Genomic DNA, 17,744 nt, shown 5'->3' on the forward strand with positions numbered 1-17,744 from the left:
TCCAAGTGTCCCATTGCAGATTGCAAGTATAAGTTAGTGTCGGAATTACCATATGAAACTCTCTTTCTAACTTTAATCGGTAATTTCTTAGCAATAGAAAACATGATGCTAATGAATAATGTACCCAAAAGCTCTTATTATAGGGTTGGCATGAATTCCACTTAATGACAGGCTTTCTCAAGCAGCAGTTGATTTGAAATCCTACTTTTCATTAGTAAAGTATAAAATGTTAATAATACCTTCCACTGTGCTGTTCTTTTGTAGCATAGTAGCATATATCTTCCCTGTTCACCATGGACTCTTTTTAAGATCTTACTAGTAACTTCCTATATCATAAATAAGATTTGTTCAAGAAATAAAAATGTGTGTTTTCCCATTGTTAGCTATATGTTTTTCTAATAATCACATCTGAAGCTTATTATACAGTAATAGCCTTAAGATATTATTTTTTTAAATATACTACTTTGGTCTTAATACTAGTTTTTAATCTCTTCTTGTTTCTATGAAGTCTGAATGAGATTTTCAAAATTGAATAATAATTTGATCCGTTAATCTTTTGAAGCTAGTAATTTTATTTTCCTCTCTTTGCAGTCTCTGAGGTTCGCAAATGAATAGAGCTTCATTACTGCAGTCTGCATTTAATAACCATTATCCATTATCTTGTAATTAAGACTCCCTGTAACGAATCATGAGGACAATGCAAAAATACATAGTACATTTCTTTAATGAACTGGAAAATGTTCATCTTGTTCTATTTAGTAATGAGTTGCTGAATAGTCATTAAATCCACTGGAGAATAGAGCTAGATGGATTTTGAAGACTGTCTTGAGTTTGTGGTTAATCTATTAGAATTAAAATTTCATCTTCTATTTTTATCAACAGCTGATTAGAAGTCATTCTGTTTGACCAAATTGATTAGAAGACCATATACAAGGGCAGCTGTTGTTTAATGAAAGTTTTTAATGAAACTGTACCATGGAGACTTGTAATTATAGGCCTTAGAAAAGCTTTGAGTTGCCTTAGACCACAAAAATAGTATTGTGCTAAAGATTTCAAATTAGGAAAATAAAAAATACAATTTAATATAATACTATAAATTTATTATTAATTTTAATTTCAAGTAATCACAGTTGAATATTAGTCTACTTAGTGTGTTCCTTTTGACTTTTTCAGCCCTTTCATCTCTTAGTTTAGTCATTTAGTTGAAATTGTGGGCACTGATGAAAGAACATTTATAGGGATAGCTATTGTAATTTGAGATATTTTCTCATAAGATTTTTTCCCCCAAGCTGAGCAGAGGTAAGCTTGGCTAATGTTAGATTTGCGTGAGCTCTGAAGAGAGTCTGTAGTGCTGTGTGGTGTTGGTAATTCAAAATGTAGCATTTATTTCTCTAAGGTAATTTTGTTTTAGCAGAAGGGCAAAGGAAGCAATATTAAAATGAGAAGTAAAACAAAAGTGTGTCCTACTTAGTCCCATTGGAAAATCCATTTTTATTTTGACAGTGGTAAAGTACTGATGTACTTTCTAAAATATTTTGTGTAATGAAAGCTAGGTCTTATTCCTCACTTAAAAAATAGCCAGTGTCTGCATGTCTGAACTATTTTTAATATCTCGTGGTCTCTGACTCTCAATTGTCCTTTCTCAACACATCCAATAGAGACACTAAATTTAGCATCTTAAAACACTGATTTCATGTGATCAGACCTCACGTTACCTAAAGGACAGAGCCCAATGTCTGTAGGTTCAAAGCTCTCTATAATATTTTCCTAAGGGATATTTACAGTCACATCTTCTAAAACATACATTCATATATCTATGTATATGTATGTCCCTCCTCCCACCTCACCTCCAACACAGACTTCTTAGATGTATTCTTTCATTATTTGGTATGCCTTATACTTTCTTTGCTTTTGGTGTTTCTTCTTATGGTGGTGTTCTTCCATGTGTGCTCTCTCATCTTTAAATTTTGTCTCTCCTTCAAGGTCTGTAACACATTCCGTCTGTTCCATGAAGCCTTCCCGTATTATTCTAGCTAAAGTTATTTCTCTAATCCTGTGTAATTCTTATTGATCATAATACTTACTGGGCATATGATATAGTTTGGATTTTTTGTCCCCTCCAACTCACATGTTGAAATGTGATTCCCAATGTTAGAGATGGGGCCTGGTGGGAGGGGATTGGATCATGGAGGTAGATCCTTCATAAATGGCTTTAGCACCATTCCTTTTGGTGATGAGTGAGTTCTTGCTCTGAGTTCACGTGAGATCTGGTTTTTTAAAAGAGCGCGGCACCTCCCCGCATCTCACTCCCACTCTCGCCATCTGACATGCCTGCTCTCTTTGCTTTCTGCTGTGATTGTAAGCTTCCCAGGAGCCTCACTAGGAGCAGATCCCAGCACCACACTTCCTGTACAGTCTGCAGAATTGTGAGCCAATTAAACCTCTTTTCTTTATAAATTACCCAATGTATTAGTCCACAGGCTGTGCAGGAAGCATGGCTGGGGAGGCCTTAGGAAACCTTTAGTCATGGTGGAAGGGGAAGCAGGCATGTCTTAAAGGGCTGGAGCAGGAAGAAGAGAGAGGAGGGGAGGTGCTACACACTTTTAAACAACCAGATCTCTTAGTAACTCACTATTGCGAGAACAGCACCAAAGGGGAAATCTATCCCCATGATCCAATCTCTTCCTACCAGAGACACCTGAACATTGGGGGGGTTACAATTTGACATGAGATTGGGGAAGGGACACAGACCTAAACCATATCACTCAGCCTCAGATATTCCTTTGTAGCAATGCAAGAATGGACTAACACAGAAAACTGATACCAGGAGTGGTGTGTTGCTATAACGATAGCTGAAAATGTGGAAGCAGCTTTGGAACTGGGTAATGGAGAGGTTGGAAGAGTTTGGAGGGCTCGGAAAAAGACAGGAAGATGAGAGAAAGTTGAAACTTATCAGAGACTGGTTAAATGGTTGCGACAAAATGCTGACAGAAATACAGACAGTGAAGTCAAGGCTGAGGAGGTCTCAGATGGAAATGAGGAAGTTATTGAGAACTGGAGTGAAGGTCACCCCTGTTATGTCCTAGTAAAGAACTTGGCTGCATTATGTTCATGCCCTAGGGATCTGTGGAAATTTGAATTTAAGGGTGATGAACTAGGGTATCTGGAGGAAGAAATTTCTAAGCAGCAAAGCATTCATGATGTGGCCTGGCTACTTCTAACAGCCTACAGTCACATGCAGGAGCAAAGGAATGACTTAATGTGAGAACTTATATTTAAATGGGAAGCAGAGTATAAAAGTTGGGAAAATTTGCAGCCTTTCCTTGTGGTAGAGAAGGAATTCAAGCAGGCTGCGGAGCAACCGCTTGCTAGAGTGATTAGCTTGACTAAAAGGGAGCCAAGTGCTCATGTATAAGACTGTGGGGAAAAGCCTTGAAGGCATTTCAGAGGTCTTCGAAGCAGCCCCTGCCATTACGGGCCCAGAGGCCTAGGAGGAAAGAATGGTTTTAGGGGACAGGCCCAGAGCCCCACTGCCTTGCACAGCCTCAGTATACTGCCACCAGAATCCTAGAAGCTCTGGCTCCAGCCTCAGCTGAAAGGACAACTGATACAGCTCAGGCTGCTGCTGTGGAGGGTACAAGTTGTAAGCCTTGCTGGTTTCTATGTGATGTTAAGCCTTGAGGTGCATGGAATGCGAGAGTAAAGGAGGTCTGGCAGCTTCCATGTAGATTTCAGAGGATATGTCAGAAAGACTGGGTACCCAGGCAGGAATTCTCTACTAAGGCAGTGCTGAAGAGAAATGTAGGGTGGAGCCCACACAGAGTCTCCGCTGCAGCACTGTCTTAGTGGAATTGTGGGAACGGGGCTGCCACTCTCCAGACCCCAGAATGGTAGAGCCACCAGCAGTTTGCAACTACCACATGGAAAAGCCACAGGGCAGAGCTTCTCAAGGACTTAGGAGCCCACCTCTTTCACAGGTGTGCCCTGGATGCAGGACATGGAGTCAAAGGAGATTATTTTGGAGCTTTAAGACTTAATGACTACCCTGCTGAGTTTGGGGCTTGCATGAGGCCTATAGTGCGCCTTCCCCCCCCACCCTTTTTTGGCTGATTTCTCCCTTTGGGAATGGTGATGTTTACCCAGCACCTTTGCCACCATTGTATCTTGGAAGTATAACTTGTTTTTGATCTCAGGCTGACAGGTGGAAGGAACTTATCTCCAGATAAGACTTTGGACTTTAGACTTTGGCATTTTTGAGCTAAGGCTGGCACAAGTTAAGACTTTGCAGAACTATTGACAGGGTATTACTGTGTTTTGCAATGTGAAAAGGACATGAGATTTGAGAGGCCAGATGCAGAATGATATAGTTTCGATGTTGTCCCCTCCCAATCTCATGTTAAAATGTAATCCCCAATGTTGGGGGCAGGGCCTGGTGGAAGTGTTTGGATCATGGTAGTAGATCTCTCATGAATGTCTTAGCACCATCCCCTTGGTGATGAATGAGTTCTCACAAGATCTGGTTGTTTAAAAAGAATGTGGCACCTTCCCTCTCTCTCTCTTGCTCCTGCTCTTGCCATGTGACATGTGTGCTCCCTCTTTGCCTTCTGCCATGATTGTAGGCTTCCCAAGGCCCTTACCAGGAGCCAATCCTGATACAACACTTCTTGTACAGCCTGAAGAACTGTGAGCCAGTTAAACTTATTTTCTTTATAAATTACCCAGCCTCAGGTATTCATTTATAGCAATGCAAGAATGGACTAACACAGCATATGTTCAGAAACACCTTAACTACCAGATATATTCTTATTTTCCCCCACACCTAATCTCTAGACAATAAAGGCTTGGCTTGATATTTAAGGACTTCCAGTTTCAGCTTTAACATATAAAGAGCTTGGAAGCTGTCACTCCTGTCCTTAGAGCAACAAAAAGCAGAATTAACTGAAAATGAGTGACTTTTCTCAGACCCATCAAAGACCTGAGGTCACAAGGTAAACTGTCAGCTTGAAATCCAGAGAGACAGATAAATCTTGAGCATCTCAACTGAAATTTGCTTATCTGGAGCAGAAGCTACTAGAACCAAAACCTATAGGAACACTTAAATGGTAATTTTGACAAATTACTGGAGGCTGAGTGTGGCCCCCACACTTTTTTGGGTTTTATCTCCAAGAACCCCATCAGGTTCTCACAGTGAAGAGCCAAAGAAGATCCCTTCTTGGCTCTGGCAGGAGAAGGAGAAGATAATCATTGTGCAATATGCCCAGCATATTCCCCATAGTAAAGCCTACTCTCTAGGACAAAATACTAAGAGTCTTTTCCCTCTTGAGAGAAGGGCATTTCCTCTCTAGTCTTTCTGTCTCATCAAAATGGGGGGAGAAAAGCTAAGAAACATTTGTGACAGTTGCAGCCCAGGGACACAGGACCACTGAAAGACTGAGAGTTAATAATAAGGTTATAGAATACTCCTCCCTCATCTTTTACTACCACAGCAACATGGTTTCAGTATAAGATTACACCTGACAGAGCTAAAATACATAGGCTGTCTGAAGAGGAATTTTAGGGAAGCCCAGAATAAAGAGGGAAGATAAAAACAAGAATACTATGGAAATTTGAAGACTATGGCAGCTACAGCAAACCTTAAACACAGCCCACCTCCTTGCCAGATTAACATAAAACCTTACACCAAAGGCCCATTTGTTTTTGTTCATGTTACCCAATATATCATGCATAGCTTTCAACAAAAAATACGTTGGAAGCTAGAGGCAAGAAAAAAACTCAAACAGTCTTTATAGAGAAAACAAGTATCAGAATCAGATTCAGATATGGCATAGATTTGGGAATTATCTGACAGAGAATTTAAAATAACTATGACTAATATGTGAATAGCTTTAATGAAAAAACAGACAACATGAAAAAAGATGCATAACAGAATCAGAGAGATGGAAACTAAGAAAGAATTGAAAGGAAATGCTAGAAATCAGAAACACTGGGACAAAATGAAGAATGCTTTTGATGGGCACATCAGTAAGCTGGAAACTGCTGAGGAAAAAAATCAGTGACCTTAAAGATAGGTCAATAGAAACTTCTTAAACTGAAATGTGAAGAGAAAAAACTGGGAAGAAAAACCCCTACAGAACAGAACATCCAAAAACTTTGGGACAGTTTCAAAAGGCATAACATATGATGTATAATTGGAATACTAGAAGAAGAAAGAAAATAGAGCAGACAACATATTTGAAGTAATGGCCATGAACTTTCCAAAATTGATATGAGACACTGAACCACAGATCCAGGAAGCTCAGAGAACACCAAGTAGGACAAGTATTTAAAAACTGTGCACCTAGACATATTATAGTCAAATTGAAGAAAACCAAAGACAAATAGAAAATCTTGCAAAAAGCCAGAGAAAGAAAACACTTTTCGTTTAGAAGAAAAAAATTACTACAATGGACTTCTCATTGGAAAACATGTCAGCAAGAAGTGAGTGGAGTGAAATACTTAAAAGGGTTTAAAGAAAAAAGCAAAAACAAAAACCCAACAACATGGAATTCTGTGTTCAGTGAAGCTATTTTTCTAAATTGAAGGAGCTCAGACAAACAAAAACTGAAGCAATTCATTGCCAGCAAAGCTTCCCAAGGCTTCAGAGAGCCTGTGTATTTTAGCTCTGTCAGCTGTAATCCACTCTTATTACACTGAAATGTTAAAACAAGTTTCTCAGGGAGAAGAAAACATATAGATCAGAAGCTTTGATCTGCATTTAAAAAGGAAGCACATTAGAGAAGGAGTAAATGAAAAATAAAAATAAATTTTTAACTGATTTAAAAGATAACAGTTTAAAGTAATATAACAATTTATTGAATTGTTATATTACCAGATAGGTAAGTTGAAATGAATGACAACAGTGTTATAAGAAACAGGAGAAAAGAATTGGGAATACTTTGTTAAAAGGTACCTGCAGTACTTATGTAGTGGTATAGTGTTATTTGAAGGTGGACTTAGATTAGTTAAAAATGTATATTGAAAACTCTAGGGCAGTCACTAAAATATGTACAAAAGTATGATTGATATGAGAAGAGATAAAATGGAATAATATAAAATGCTCAATTAAGCCAGGAAAGGCAGAAAAATAGGTGTCAAAATTAACCAAAAAAATGCAACAAATGGAAAAGTTATAAACATGGTAGATATTAATTTGACTATATCAGTAATTACTTTAAATATTAGTAGTCTAAATATGCCAATTAGAAGATAGAGATGATAAAAAATCAAGATCCTACTATATGTTGTCTATAAGAAAGCCACTTTAAATGTGAAGACTCAAAAGGTTAAAAATAAACAAATAGGAAAGATGCACCATGCTAACACTCACCAAAGTAAAGTGGGAGTAGCTATATGAATTTCACACAAAGCGGACTTTAGAAAAAGGAACACTATCAGCGATTAAAAAGGATATTTTATAATGATGAGGGGGTCATTTCTCAAGGAAGACATAACAATCCTATATATGTATGCACCTAGCAACAGAGCATCAAAATATGAGGCAAAAATTTGATAGAACTGAAAAAAAGAAATAAATCTACTATTGTAGCTGGAAACTTCAAAGCTCCTCTTTTAGTCACTGATGGCTGAAGCAGGCAGAATAACAGCAAGGATATAGTTGACCTGAACAGCACTGTCATTCAATATGATCAGATTAACATTTATAGAAAACTTCATCAAACAACAGCAGAATACATATTCAAGTTCACATGGAACATTAACCAAGATAGACCACATTCTGGTCCATAAAACACACCTTAACAGATTTAAAAGACTGAAAATCACACAAAGTATGTTCTCAGACCACAATGGAACTAAGCTAGAAATCAATAGCAGAAAGTTAGCTGAAAGATCCCCATATGTTTGGAAATTGAACAACACACTCCTAAATAACATATGGGTCAAATAAGTCTCAAGAGAAATTTTAAAATACTTTGAACTAAATGAAAATAAAAATACACCACCAAAATTTGTAGGATGTTCCAAAAGCAATGCTTAGAAAGAAATGTATGGCATTAGATGCATATATTAGAAAAGAATAAAGTCAGTATGCAAGCTTTCATCTTAGGAAAGTAGAAAAGGAAGAGCAATTTAAGCCTAAAGCAAACAGGAGAAATAGAAATGAGAACAGAAATGATGAAACTGAAAACAAAAACAACAGAGAAATTTTTTTTTTAATGAAAGCTACTCCCCCCACCCCGCCCCCCGTAAGATTGGTAAACAGCTAATTAGGCTAATCAAGAATAAAAGAGAAAAGACATAAATTACCCATATCGGAAATGAAAGAAGGGTCATTTCCTCTTCCCATGGATATTAAAAGGACAATAAAGGAATGTATGAACAGCTCTGTTTTCACAAATTTGATAACTTAGATGAAATGGATCAATCCTCAAAAGACATGAACAACCAAAACTCACAAGGAGAAATAGTCTGAATAGGTCTATATCTATTAAAGAAATTATTTAAATTAAATGTAATTGCTTTTATAAAATATTTAATGTGACTTTTACATAAATTATAAATATATTTAGACATTTATGTAAATATATAAAATATTTTAATTATATAATATAAAGTTATTTATTTAAAAATTTAACAAATTACTAAAAACTATTTATAACCTTCCAAAAGAAAGCACCAGCTCTAGATGGCTTCATTGGTGAATTCTGCCAAACATTTAAGGAAGATATAATACCAGTCTTCTACAATCTCTTCCAGAAAATAGAAGAGAGAACACTCATTCTGTGAGAAAATTACTCCAAAACCATTACGCCAAAACCAGATAAAGACACTGCCAGAAAGAAAACCTATAGATGAACATCTTTAATGAATATAGATACAAAAATCCTTAACAAAATATTAGCAAAATGAGTCCAACAATGTATAAAAATAATTATATGCCACAACCAAGTGGGATTTATGCCAAGTATGCAAGTCTGGTTCAACATAATGTAATCCATATCAGTAAGCCAAAGAAGAAAAATCATATGATTATATCAATTGATACTGACAAGGCATCTGACAAATTCCAACACCCATTTATAAGAAAGACTCAGCAAACTAGAAATAGAGGGAAATATCTTCAACTTAATAAAGAACATCTGCAAACAAACCTCAGCCAACATACTTAATATTGAGAAATTGCGTGCTTTCCTCCTAAGATCCTCTTAAGGATAAGGCAAGGATATTCTCTCTTACCACTGCTATTCAACATTGTACTGGGAGTCCTAGCTAGACAAGAAAAGGAAATAAAATGTGTACAGGTCAGGAAGTTTGGTAGGCTAATGATGACTCCTGAAGATAGGTTCACATCCTAATCCCTGGAACCTGTGAATGTTACCTTCTTTGGAAAAAAAAGAGCTATTGCAGGTGTGATTGATTTAAAGGTCTTGTGGTGAGGTGATCATTCTGGATTATCTAGATGGGTCCTAGATGGCATCATGACAAGTGTGTCAGAAAGACACAGAGGGAGATTAGACTTATAAACAAAAGGCTATATGAAGACAAAAGCAGAAATTGGAGTGATGCATCTGAGAAATGCTGAAAGCCATTAGAAGAGGCAAGGAACAGATTATCCCTAGAGTCTCCACAGAGAGTATGGCTCTGCTGACACTTTCATTTTGGACTTCTGGCCTCCAGAATGGTGAGAGAATACACTTCTGTTGTTTTGAGCCACCAAGTTTGTGAGCCCTTGTTACAACAACCATAAGAAACAGGTATGAGAAGAAAGATATAAAACTGTCTTTGTTTACAAACATGGTCGTAGAAAATCCCCCCAAATCAACAAACTCCTGAAATTGCTAAATGAGTTTACCAAGGTTGCACGATGCAAGGTTAATATACAAAATTCAGTTGCTTTCCTGTCTAGCAGCAGTGTACAATTGGAATTTGAAATTTAGAAAACTATTTGCAAAAGCACCCAGTATCCATGGATTCCACATATTTACAGATATGTGTATATAAATGCGTTAATATACACAGATATATTTCCCTGCTCAGTCAGCTGAGAGAGCTAAAAGCAAGAACACTAGAGCAGCAGTGAGCACACCTAGCACCCATATAGTGGTTTCCAATACCGTTCTCCAGTAAAAGGAGCCAGGCCTCACTGGAGAAATGGCTTATACCAGGACTGGTGCAGAAAACACACAAGATAAACCCTGAGCATCTTGTAGTCTCAGAAAGTAAGTGCTTAAAAAACAGAAAAATCCACATGATGCAACGGCATACAGGAAGCAACTGAAAGAGCTCCCAGTGGCCAAAGCTGGAACTGTGTGAACAATAAAATAAATAAGGTAGTGGGGAATTATAAACCCAAGTGTAAAATAAATATCTTCAAGTGTATACTGATATTAAGTAAATTATTGTAAATTTTAAAATGGAGAGGACACAAACCTTCCCATATAAAAAATTCCAAGTAATTATGTAGCCAAGCCCCCCCTCGAGGAGGTGGATTATAACATCCCACTCCTTAAATGTGGGATACCCATAATGACTTCTTTTCAAAGAGTACAGTATGAAAAATGGGGGAAAAAGGTTAGCTTTACAGTGGAGAAACCGAGCCAACACTAACTACCTCAGCCAAGTGCTCATGGTCAACATCAACAGTGGTAAATCATGGTGCTAGTATGTGCCCTTGACATAATGTGATTAACATAGCAGTTTCCCTCTATGGTCTTCCCAAACCTATAACCTCAGTCAAGTGATGAGAAAAACATTTAACAAATCCCAATTGAGGGAGGGACAGTATTTTGAAAATACTGACCAGTACTTTCAAAACTGTCAAGATCATCAAAATAAGAAGAATCTAAGAAACTATCACAGCCAAGAGGAATCTATGGAGACCTGACAAATGTAGTATGCTAGATGGGATTGGTTATTGAGTCATACTAAAAAAATCTAAAGTGTGGACTTTGGTTAATAGTATATCAGCATTGGTTCCTTAATTGTTACAAATGTACCATAATTATATAAGATAGTAATAATAGGGAAAACTGGGTGTGGGGTATATGGAAACTCTGTATTATCGCTGTAATTTTTCTGTATATTGAATTTTGTTCTAAAACTAAAAGATTATTTAAAAATAAACAAACTATTTTGTTCTGAGCCACCAGCCCAGTTTTGTTACTGGGACTGGAATGAAACACAAGATTATTTTCCCTTCTTCATTAGTCAGTTAAAGGTGGAAAATACTGTAGTTTTCTTTTTCTTGGTAGCTGTGTCCATCCATCTAGAAATTATTTATTGAGCTTCTCCTGTGTATCGTGCTCTGAGGATACAGAAGAGTATAAGAAAGATGCAGCACCTGCCCCTAAACGTCCAGAAAGGGGCACAGACATGCGAATAATGTGTGGGCCACTGTAGCTACTGCTGGGCTACTGTTGCTGCCATAGTAGATCTTCTGCTTTGCTCTCCCAAATATGTTAGAAAGAGAGTGTCCACCCCACCCTTCTGAAGGAGTTTGGCTCTTTTGATTAACTTTAGATGGTGTGGTTTTTAAGAGATCATGCCTTGTTTTCAGATCTCCAAATGTAGCCTTAGTCTTTTTTTTTTTTTTTTTTTTTTTGAGAGGGAGTCTCACTCTGTTGCCCAGGCTGGAGTGCAGTGGCACAGTCTCGGCTCACTGCAACCTCCACCTCCCAGGTTCAAGCAGTTCTCTTGCCTCAGCCTCCCAAGTAGCTGGGACTACAGGCACCCACCACCATGCCCGGCTAATTTTTTTTTAATATTTTTATTAGAGACGGGGTTTCACTATGTTGGCCAGGCTGGTCTTGAACTTCTGACCTTGTGATCTGCCAGCCTCAGCCTCTCAAAGTGCTGGGATTACAGTTGTGAGCCACCACGTCCAGCCAGTAGCCTTGGTCTTCTGTCTTAATCTTCTCTTCCAAGATGCTTAACATAATTTAGGTGATATCCATTATTATACCCAAAAGCCTTCTAGTGAATCAAAAGATGCCACATATTAGAAAAACACATCTTGATATCATTATGGATTCTTTGGGGATGTTTCCCTCACCTTCTTACATCTATGTGGAGGCTTTAATCTCTTCTTTTTGATTGTCTCATTTCTGATGTTGTAGGCATCAGGCATCATTTCTATAGTCTGTTCATCTATGCATTTATTAATGAACTTAGTATATGCCTAGCTCAAGGCCCTTACACGTTGTTTTCCTGCTTGTAATGCTATATCCCCACATTTCCTTCATTCAGTCTCTATTTGGATTTGATTAATTAGAGATGTTCTTATGATAACTCTTTAAATATAGCTGCCCCTCACCAACTCCATCACTCTCTATCTCATTACATTGTATTATATTTCTCCATAGAACTTATCTCCACTTGACATTTGTTTCTTTATTGTCTTTCTCTTCTAGAACACCTGCTCACAAAGGCAGGAACTTTTTGTTCATTGGTTGCTCTATTCCCAGCATCTTTAGAGCGGAGTCTGGCACATGGTAGTACTCAGTAAATATTTGTTGAACAAATGCATGCATGGTAGTCATGTCTCCACTTTCTCCCAGGCAGCCTTACAGACCCAAAGAAATGAAGGCTTCCAATGACCTGCTCTGATGCATCAGTGTCCATGGAATTTGTACAGATTGCAGTCCTACTTAAGTCCTTGCTTCATTTCTATTTGTATAATAATTGACAGTTTTCAAAGTGCTTGCTATGCGATTGTCCCTTTTGATGCTTTGTGTAATACTATGAAGCAAGTGGGAATTTCTAAGACCTATCTTACAAATGAGGAATGTAAGGGGATGGAATTTCAAAGGTAGTTATCAGAGCCAGAGCTAGAAACTAGATCTCCTCACTCTAGCTCATCTGGTGATTACGCGGGGTTTACGTTTCATCTCCACCCATGTCTACGTTGTATGGTTTTGAGGGAAAGATCTTGAATTTTTTGTTTTTATGTTTTTCCATATGCCTTATACACAGTGTGCTTAATAAAGGTGTGTTGCTTTGGGCCTTTTGGCCACTTCAACTTTTATCTTTGACTTCGTTAATGGACTTTGGGAGGATCTCAGAGACTTGTTTTAGGTATGGTGCCACAGATTCCATAGGCTAGGGCCATGAATTTGCACACAAATCACCTAGGAACTTTGGTTATGTTAGATTCTGATTTAGTTGGTCTGGTGTAGTGCCTGGGAGTATGCATTTTTAACAGCCTTTGGTAGTGCCCATGCTGCTGGTACATCTTCCACACTGACTATTTCAGGGCCTTGTAACATGTGAAAGATGTATTCTTTGTTTGGCTCTCTGACTGTGTGAACCTAGGTAAGTTTATTGGAGACGCTGTGATGTATTGTTTAGGCTAGATTACTTTGGTTAAAATCTTACCTTTCCATTTACTGTGTGATCTCAGGTAACTTACTTAACTTCTCTGTGCCTCAATTTCCTCTTTAAAAGTAGAGATCGTATTACTATGATCTCTATTTTTAGCTCATGCAGGTATTGACTGAATTAATACTTGTAAAGCACCTAGATTCATAATGCATGGCACTCAGTGAATCTTAACTACTGTGATCATTTCTTTGTCTCCTTGTGTTATTCTGTTAAACTACATTAATAGGTTTAAGATACGTTTGAAGGAAGGAAGTTGTTTAAGATATTTGCAAGGTATGAAATAGCACGGTCTCTTTCATGGAAATGCTAATCTGGTTGGAAGACAGTTCTTTCATTAATGAACAATGCAATAGAAATCAGCTAATGGTGATTCTTCTTGAGCTGTCACAACTGTATACTGTGTACTTTTCATTAAGCATGAGCAAATTAGGAGAAAATGAGTAGGCACTCCTGTTGTAGTAAAATGTTATGATGTATAATATTAAGCATAAGGCATAAAATTGTTTTTATTCATCTCAGTTGTGTATTAAATGAACCAACTTGATTTTAATTGGCATTGTGGAAATATGGAGGCAAGAGTATCAGAGGTCAGTGAGAATATATTTGGTGCCTAATATAGTGATGATGGTAAGGGGGAAAAAGTATGGACATAATCATTTTAAAGGGAGATTTTGGTTCTAGTTTTTCCAATAATTAATGAAAAATAACATTGGGTTTCTTCGGGAAAAAATTTACACAACTCATTTCTCCCACTGACTCAAAAGTGTAAAAAAAAATCTTTAATTAACATGGAGTTTTTCTTCTTTTTGTTTTAGGATCAGATTTTATTAAGACCTCTACTGGAAAAGAAACAGTAAATGCCACCTTCCCGGTAGCTATAGTAATGCTGCGGGCCATTAGAGATTTCTTCTGGAAAACTGGAAACAAGGTATATTATTGCCAGCAAATCTTTCTTCAGAGTAAAGATAATGTTATTTATAATACTAGTTACAGCCACAATAACTGTCTTTATATGGAGAAGTTGTGAATGAATTACCTTTATTAAGATAAATGTTTAATTTACCTTTCATTATAGAAGAACACATTGATGGAGAAAAATTGTGATTAACAGAAAGTGAGTTGTGAGTGTGGGAGTGAGTATGTGTGATCAAGATGTAAACTCACTTTATGTCCTTTTGTTAACCGAAGACAATTTTGTCACTGACAAGAGATTCCTAAATGGGTTCTTTAACGAACTAATTCTGCTGCAACACGGAGGCTTTCTCACAAGGCGTTGGCCAGTGAAAACAGGTTAATGCAGAAATTAAACTTCCTTGAGGAACGGAAAGAATTGCAGAGTAACATTTATTGAATGATAAGCTGTGGTGGTGATATGAAAGGTATGCAATATAATGGGAAATAATCTTTTCCTGTCATTATTGAAGGACACACATAAATTGGTTTTTCTGTTGGGAAACCCCCGGTCCAGAAAAACTTATTACTTTTAATAATATGAGGTGAAGAGAAAATTCTCGAGGAGATGAACTTATTAAACAAAATAATGAAATGCTGTGAAACAGCAGGGAAAAGGTAGCTAGACGTTATATAGCTCTTGAATTAAATATCAATTTTTGCATTTTATGGCAGTTGGATGTGCTCTTTGGAAGACTGTTAAGCTGAGGAGGGTGTATACTAGCTTTTGTCAGCTTTTCGAAAAATAATACATATTTTTTGAAACATGAAGTTAAAAGGAAAAATGCGTATGAGGTGCTTTTTTAAAAATGAGTTTGGATTTTCCTTTTCATCTCAAGTTACTTGTTTAGCTGCAAATTATCTCAAAGGATTTTTTTTTACATGATTGGAGAGCAAGGGTGTGTGTGTGGGGGGGGCGGGGGGGTGTTTAATGACACTTTCCCTTCCTGAGAGGCATCTTTTAAATCCACTCTCTTGATTTCTGCCGAATAGAAACCCAAAAAAGACCTTTAATCTTTTGTCCGTTGGATGTGATAACTTTATATGTAAGTGTAGCTTCAGTTTATTTTGGAATCGTGACCTTTTTTTAAATATACTGTTTTATGAGAGGAAATAAACTCCTCCCAGAATTTTCTCACTTAGAATAACTTCACATCTTAATTACGAATAGAATAAATATCTATTGTGGCCTACATGAGAAAGCTGATCCAACTCGAATAACCTCTACCTGGTATCCTTTCTGCAACGATCCAAATAAGTTAAAAGATTTTTTGTTTAAGCTGTAAAAATGATAAATCTATCTTTGGTCCTCAGTTGAAACTACCAGCACTCATTTGATTGTGATTCTCATTCTTAGCCAAAGAATATCAAAACCAAATGTGAAGCTTTTCATACTTATAGATGCCTGGGCCCCCATCCCTGGTGGTTTTGGGTCTGGTGTAGTCTTCAGGCATCTGTTTGCATTAAGTTCCATTGCCAGGGTTCAGACCTGCCATTGGGGACCCAGTCCTGTTTTGTTCTCAACAAACATTTATTGGGTAGTTAACCATGTGCCATGTTAACCTGTGTTAAATGCTAGGAATGGAAAAATGAGTATGTTCCATCTCAGGAGAGCTCTTAGACAACAAGCAAAGAATGTCAATGAAATTTTTAAGTGCTCAGTGTTCCAGGCCAGAGTACAGAGGGAGGGACACTTTGCTGTCTTTCAGTCCTTTCTTTTTAATTGTATTGATTCTTTTCCTCGGTAATAAATAAGTCCATCCTAGTTTTATTAAGAAAAAGACAGGTACAAGCCAAATTGTATTCATTTAATCATATTCAATTTCAAACAAAGAGGTTCTGTGTATGTGTTTGCAAATCAGATGCAGCCTTTCGGGTTGTTGACAAGTTGCTTGGGCAGCCCTTAGACTATAAAGTTTCTACGTCATTGATTTAAGGGTGTTTTAAAATGTGATAGGCTACCTTCCAGACCATGATTAGTGTCACTCCTGAGAAGCAGAGGTTTAATATTTCATAACTGATTTCATTGCAGATTTATGTTTTCCATATTCTCTCTCTTTAAAAAAAAAGGATAAACTTATGTTAGAACCTCTCTGGAAACAGACTTTCTGACACAAACTGAACTGTATAGAAGAAAATCTGTAAGAAGCACTGCCTAATTGACAAAAATGCTCCTATGATTAACATGTATGCTAATATCAACTAATTGATTTTTTTGGCTTCTTCTCAACAAATAACCTCATCCTACTTAACCCCCCTACTACCTTACAGAGTCATAGCTTGGGCTCCAGAGTAATAGCAGATATGGTTGGAATCCGTGCACTGCTACTGCTTAGTTGTGTGACGTTGTGTAATTGAGGCAGGGAAACCAGTTAAAAGACTTCTACTGATATTTCCTGTGAGAATTGATAAGGGTCTAAACTGAAACAAGTGAGGGTGCAGTGGAAAGTGTGCATATGGAGGGCTAAGGAAGGTAAGGAGATAGAATTGGCAGGACTTATTGATTGGGTGTGGTGTGGCCAGGGAATGGTGGAGTTTGGATTAAACTATAAGGTTTCCTGCTTGGGTTGATAATAGACTATATTCATTTAATGTCTCCCTTCTCTAGCATTCTGTTAGCAGTCATCTGCTGGTGCAACCAATCACAGCCCTGAGTGATAAAATGAGAGAGATTTAGTACTCAGGCTCTGAGGTGTTGTTTTGACCACTACCATCTACAGATTCCTGACTCTACTGGATAGTCAGTTTCCTGAAACATGTAAATCCAGATTATGAGAGTTTTATTGTATATGGAACATATCTTTCATTTCCTAATGGATCCAGGGACATCATTTACGAATATCAGATATTGGCGGAATTCGGCTGTGTTATGGTCAACCTTAAAGACTACTGGACTGTGAGGAGCCCCTCACGATGTTTTTCTACTGCCCTTATGTAACTGGTCTGCCAGCTTTTTAGAACTGTGTGTGCCTGCAACTTAGAAAAAAAATCCCACAGTTGATTAAAACAACTGTCAACTTTCCTTGCTTTTTTGCTGCCAGTTTGGTTAGGGTAAGCTTGCAGCCTTGCTGATTCTGTCCTTTGATTTTAAATGCACATGTCTTTTGAACCTCAACATGAAGGCTGAGAAGTGACTCTACAGGCTTACTTGTGGAAATGTAGAATGAGTGAGCTTTTGTGATCTGTTTTCCTATTTATTGACACCATCCTTGTTTATTCCAGGTTCACAGCTGTAGTCTAGATGGTTGAGGTTTATGACTTTCCAATAAGTGAAATGTTAATGAGGATTATTAACCCTCACTAGTGTCTGTTCGGAAGTAGTGACATTCTTCCAAAAATCTTGGAAAAGTTGTTCTGTAGTGTGAATGAGCATGAGTCACTGATCTAAGCCCTTTCACTGGATGAAGTGAAAAGAT

The 17,744-nt window shown here is 37.4% G+C and overlaps 1 protein-coding gene across 3 annotated transcripts in view; it reads left to right on the forward strand.

Annotated features, from left to right (window-relative positions):
- Positions 1-17,744, forward strand: part of DERA (deoxyribose-phosphate aldolase) — a 294,170-nt gene that overhangs the window by 106,166 nt on the left and 170,260 nt on the right. For all 3 annotated transcript variants that reach the window (XR_010127771.1, XM_063672467.1, XM_054445157.2), the window contains exon 7: positions 14,193-14,305. Coding sequence is in view for 2 of the 3 variants with exons in the window: in XM_063672467.1 (XP_063528537.1) it covers positions 14,193-14,305 (113 nt within the window). In the remaining variant the exon portion in view is untranslated. The remainder of the gene's footprint in view (positions 1-14,192; positions 14,306-17,744) is intronic.

This window comes from Pongo pygmaeus, chromosome 10 (genome assembly GCF_028885625.2).
Source record: "Pongo pygmaeus isolate AG05252 chromosome 10, NHGRI_mPonPyg2-v2.0_pri, whole genome shotgun sequence".
Taxonomy (NCBI): Eukaryota; Metazoa; Chordata; class Mammalia; order Primates; family Hominidae; genus Pongo; species Pongo pygmaeus.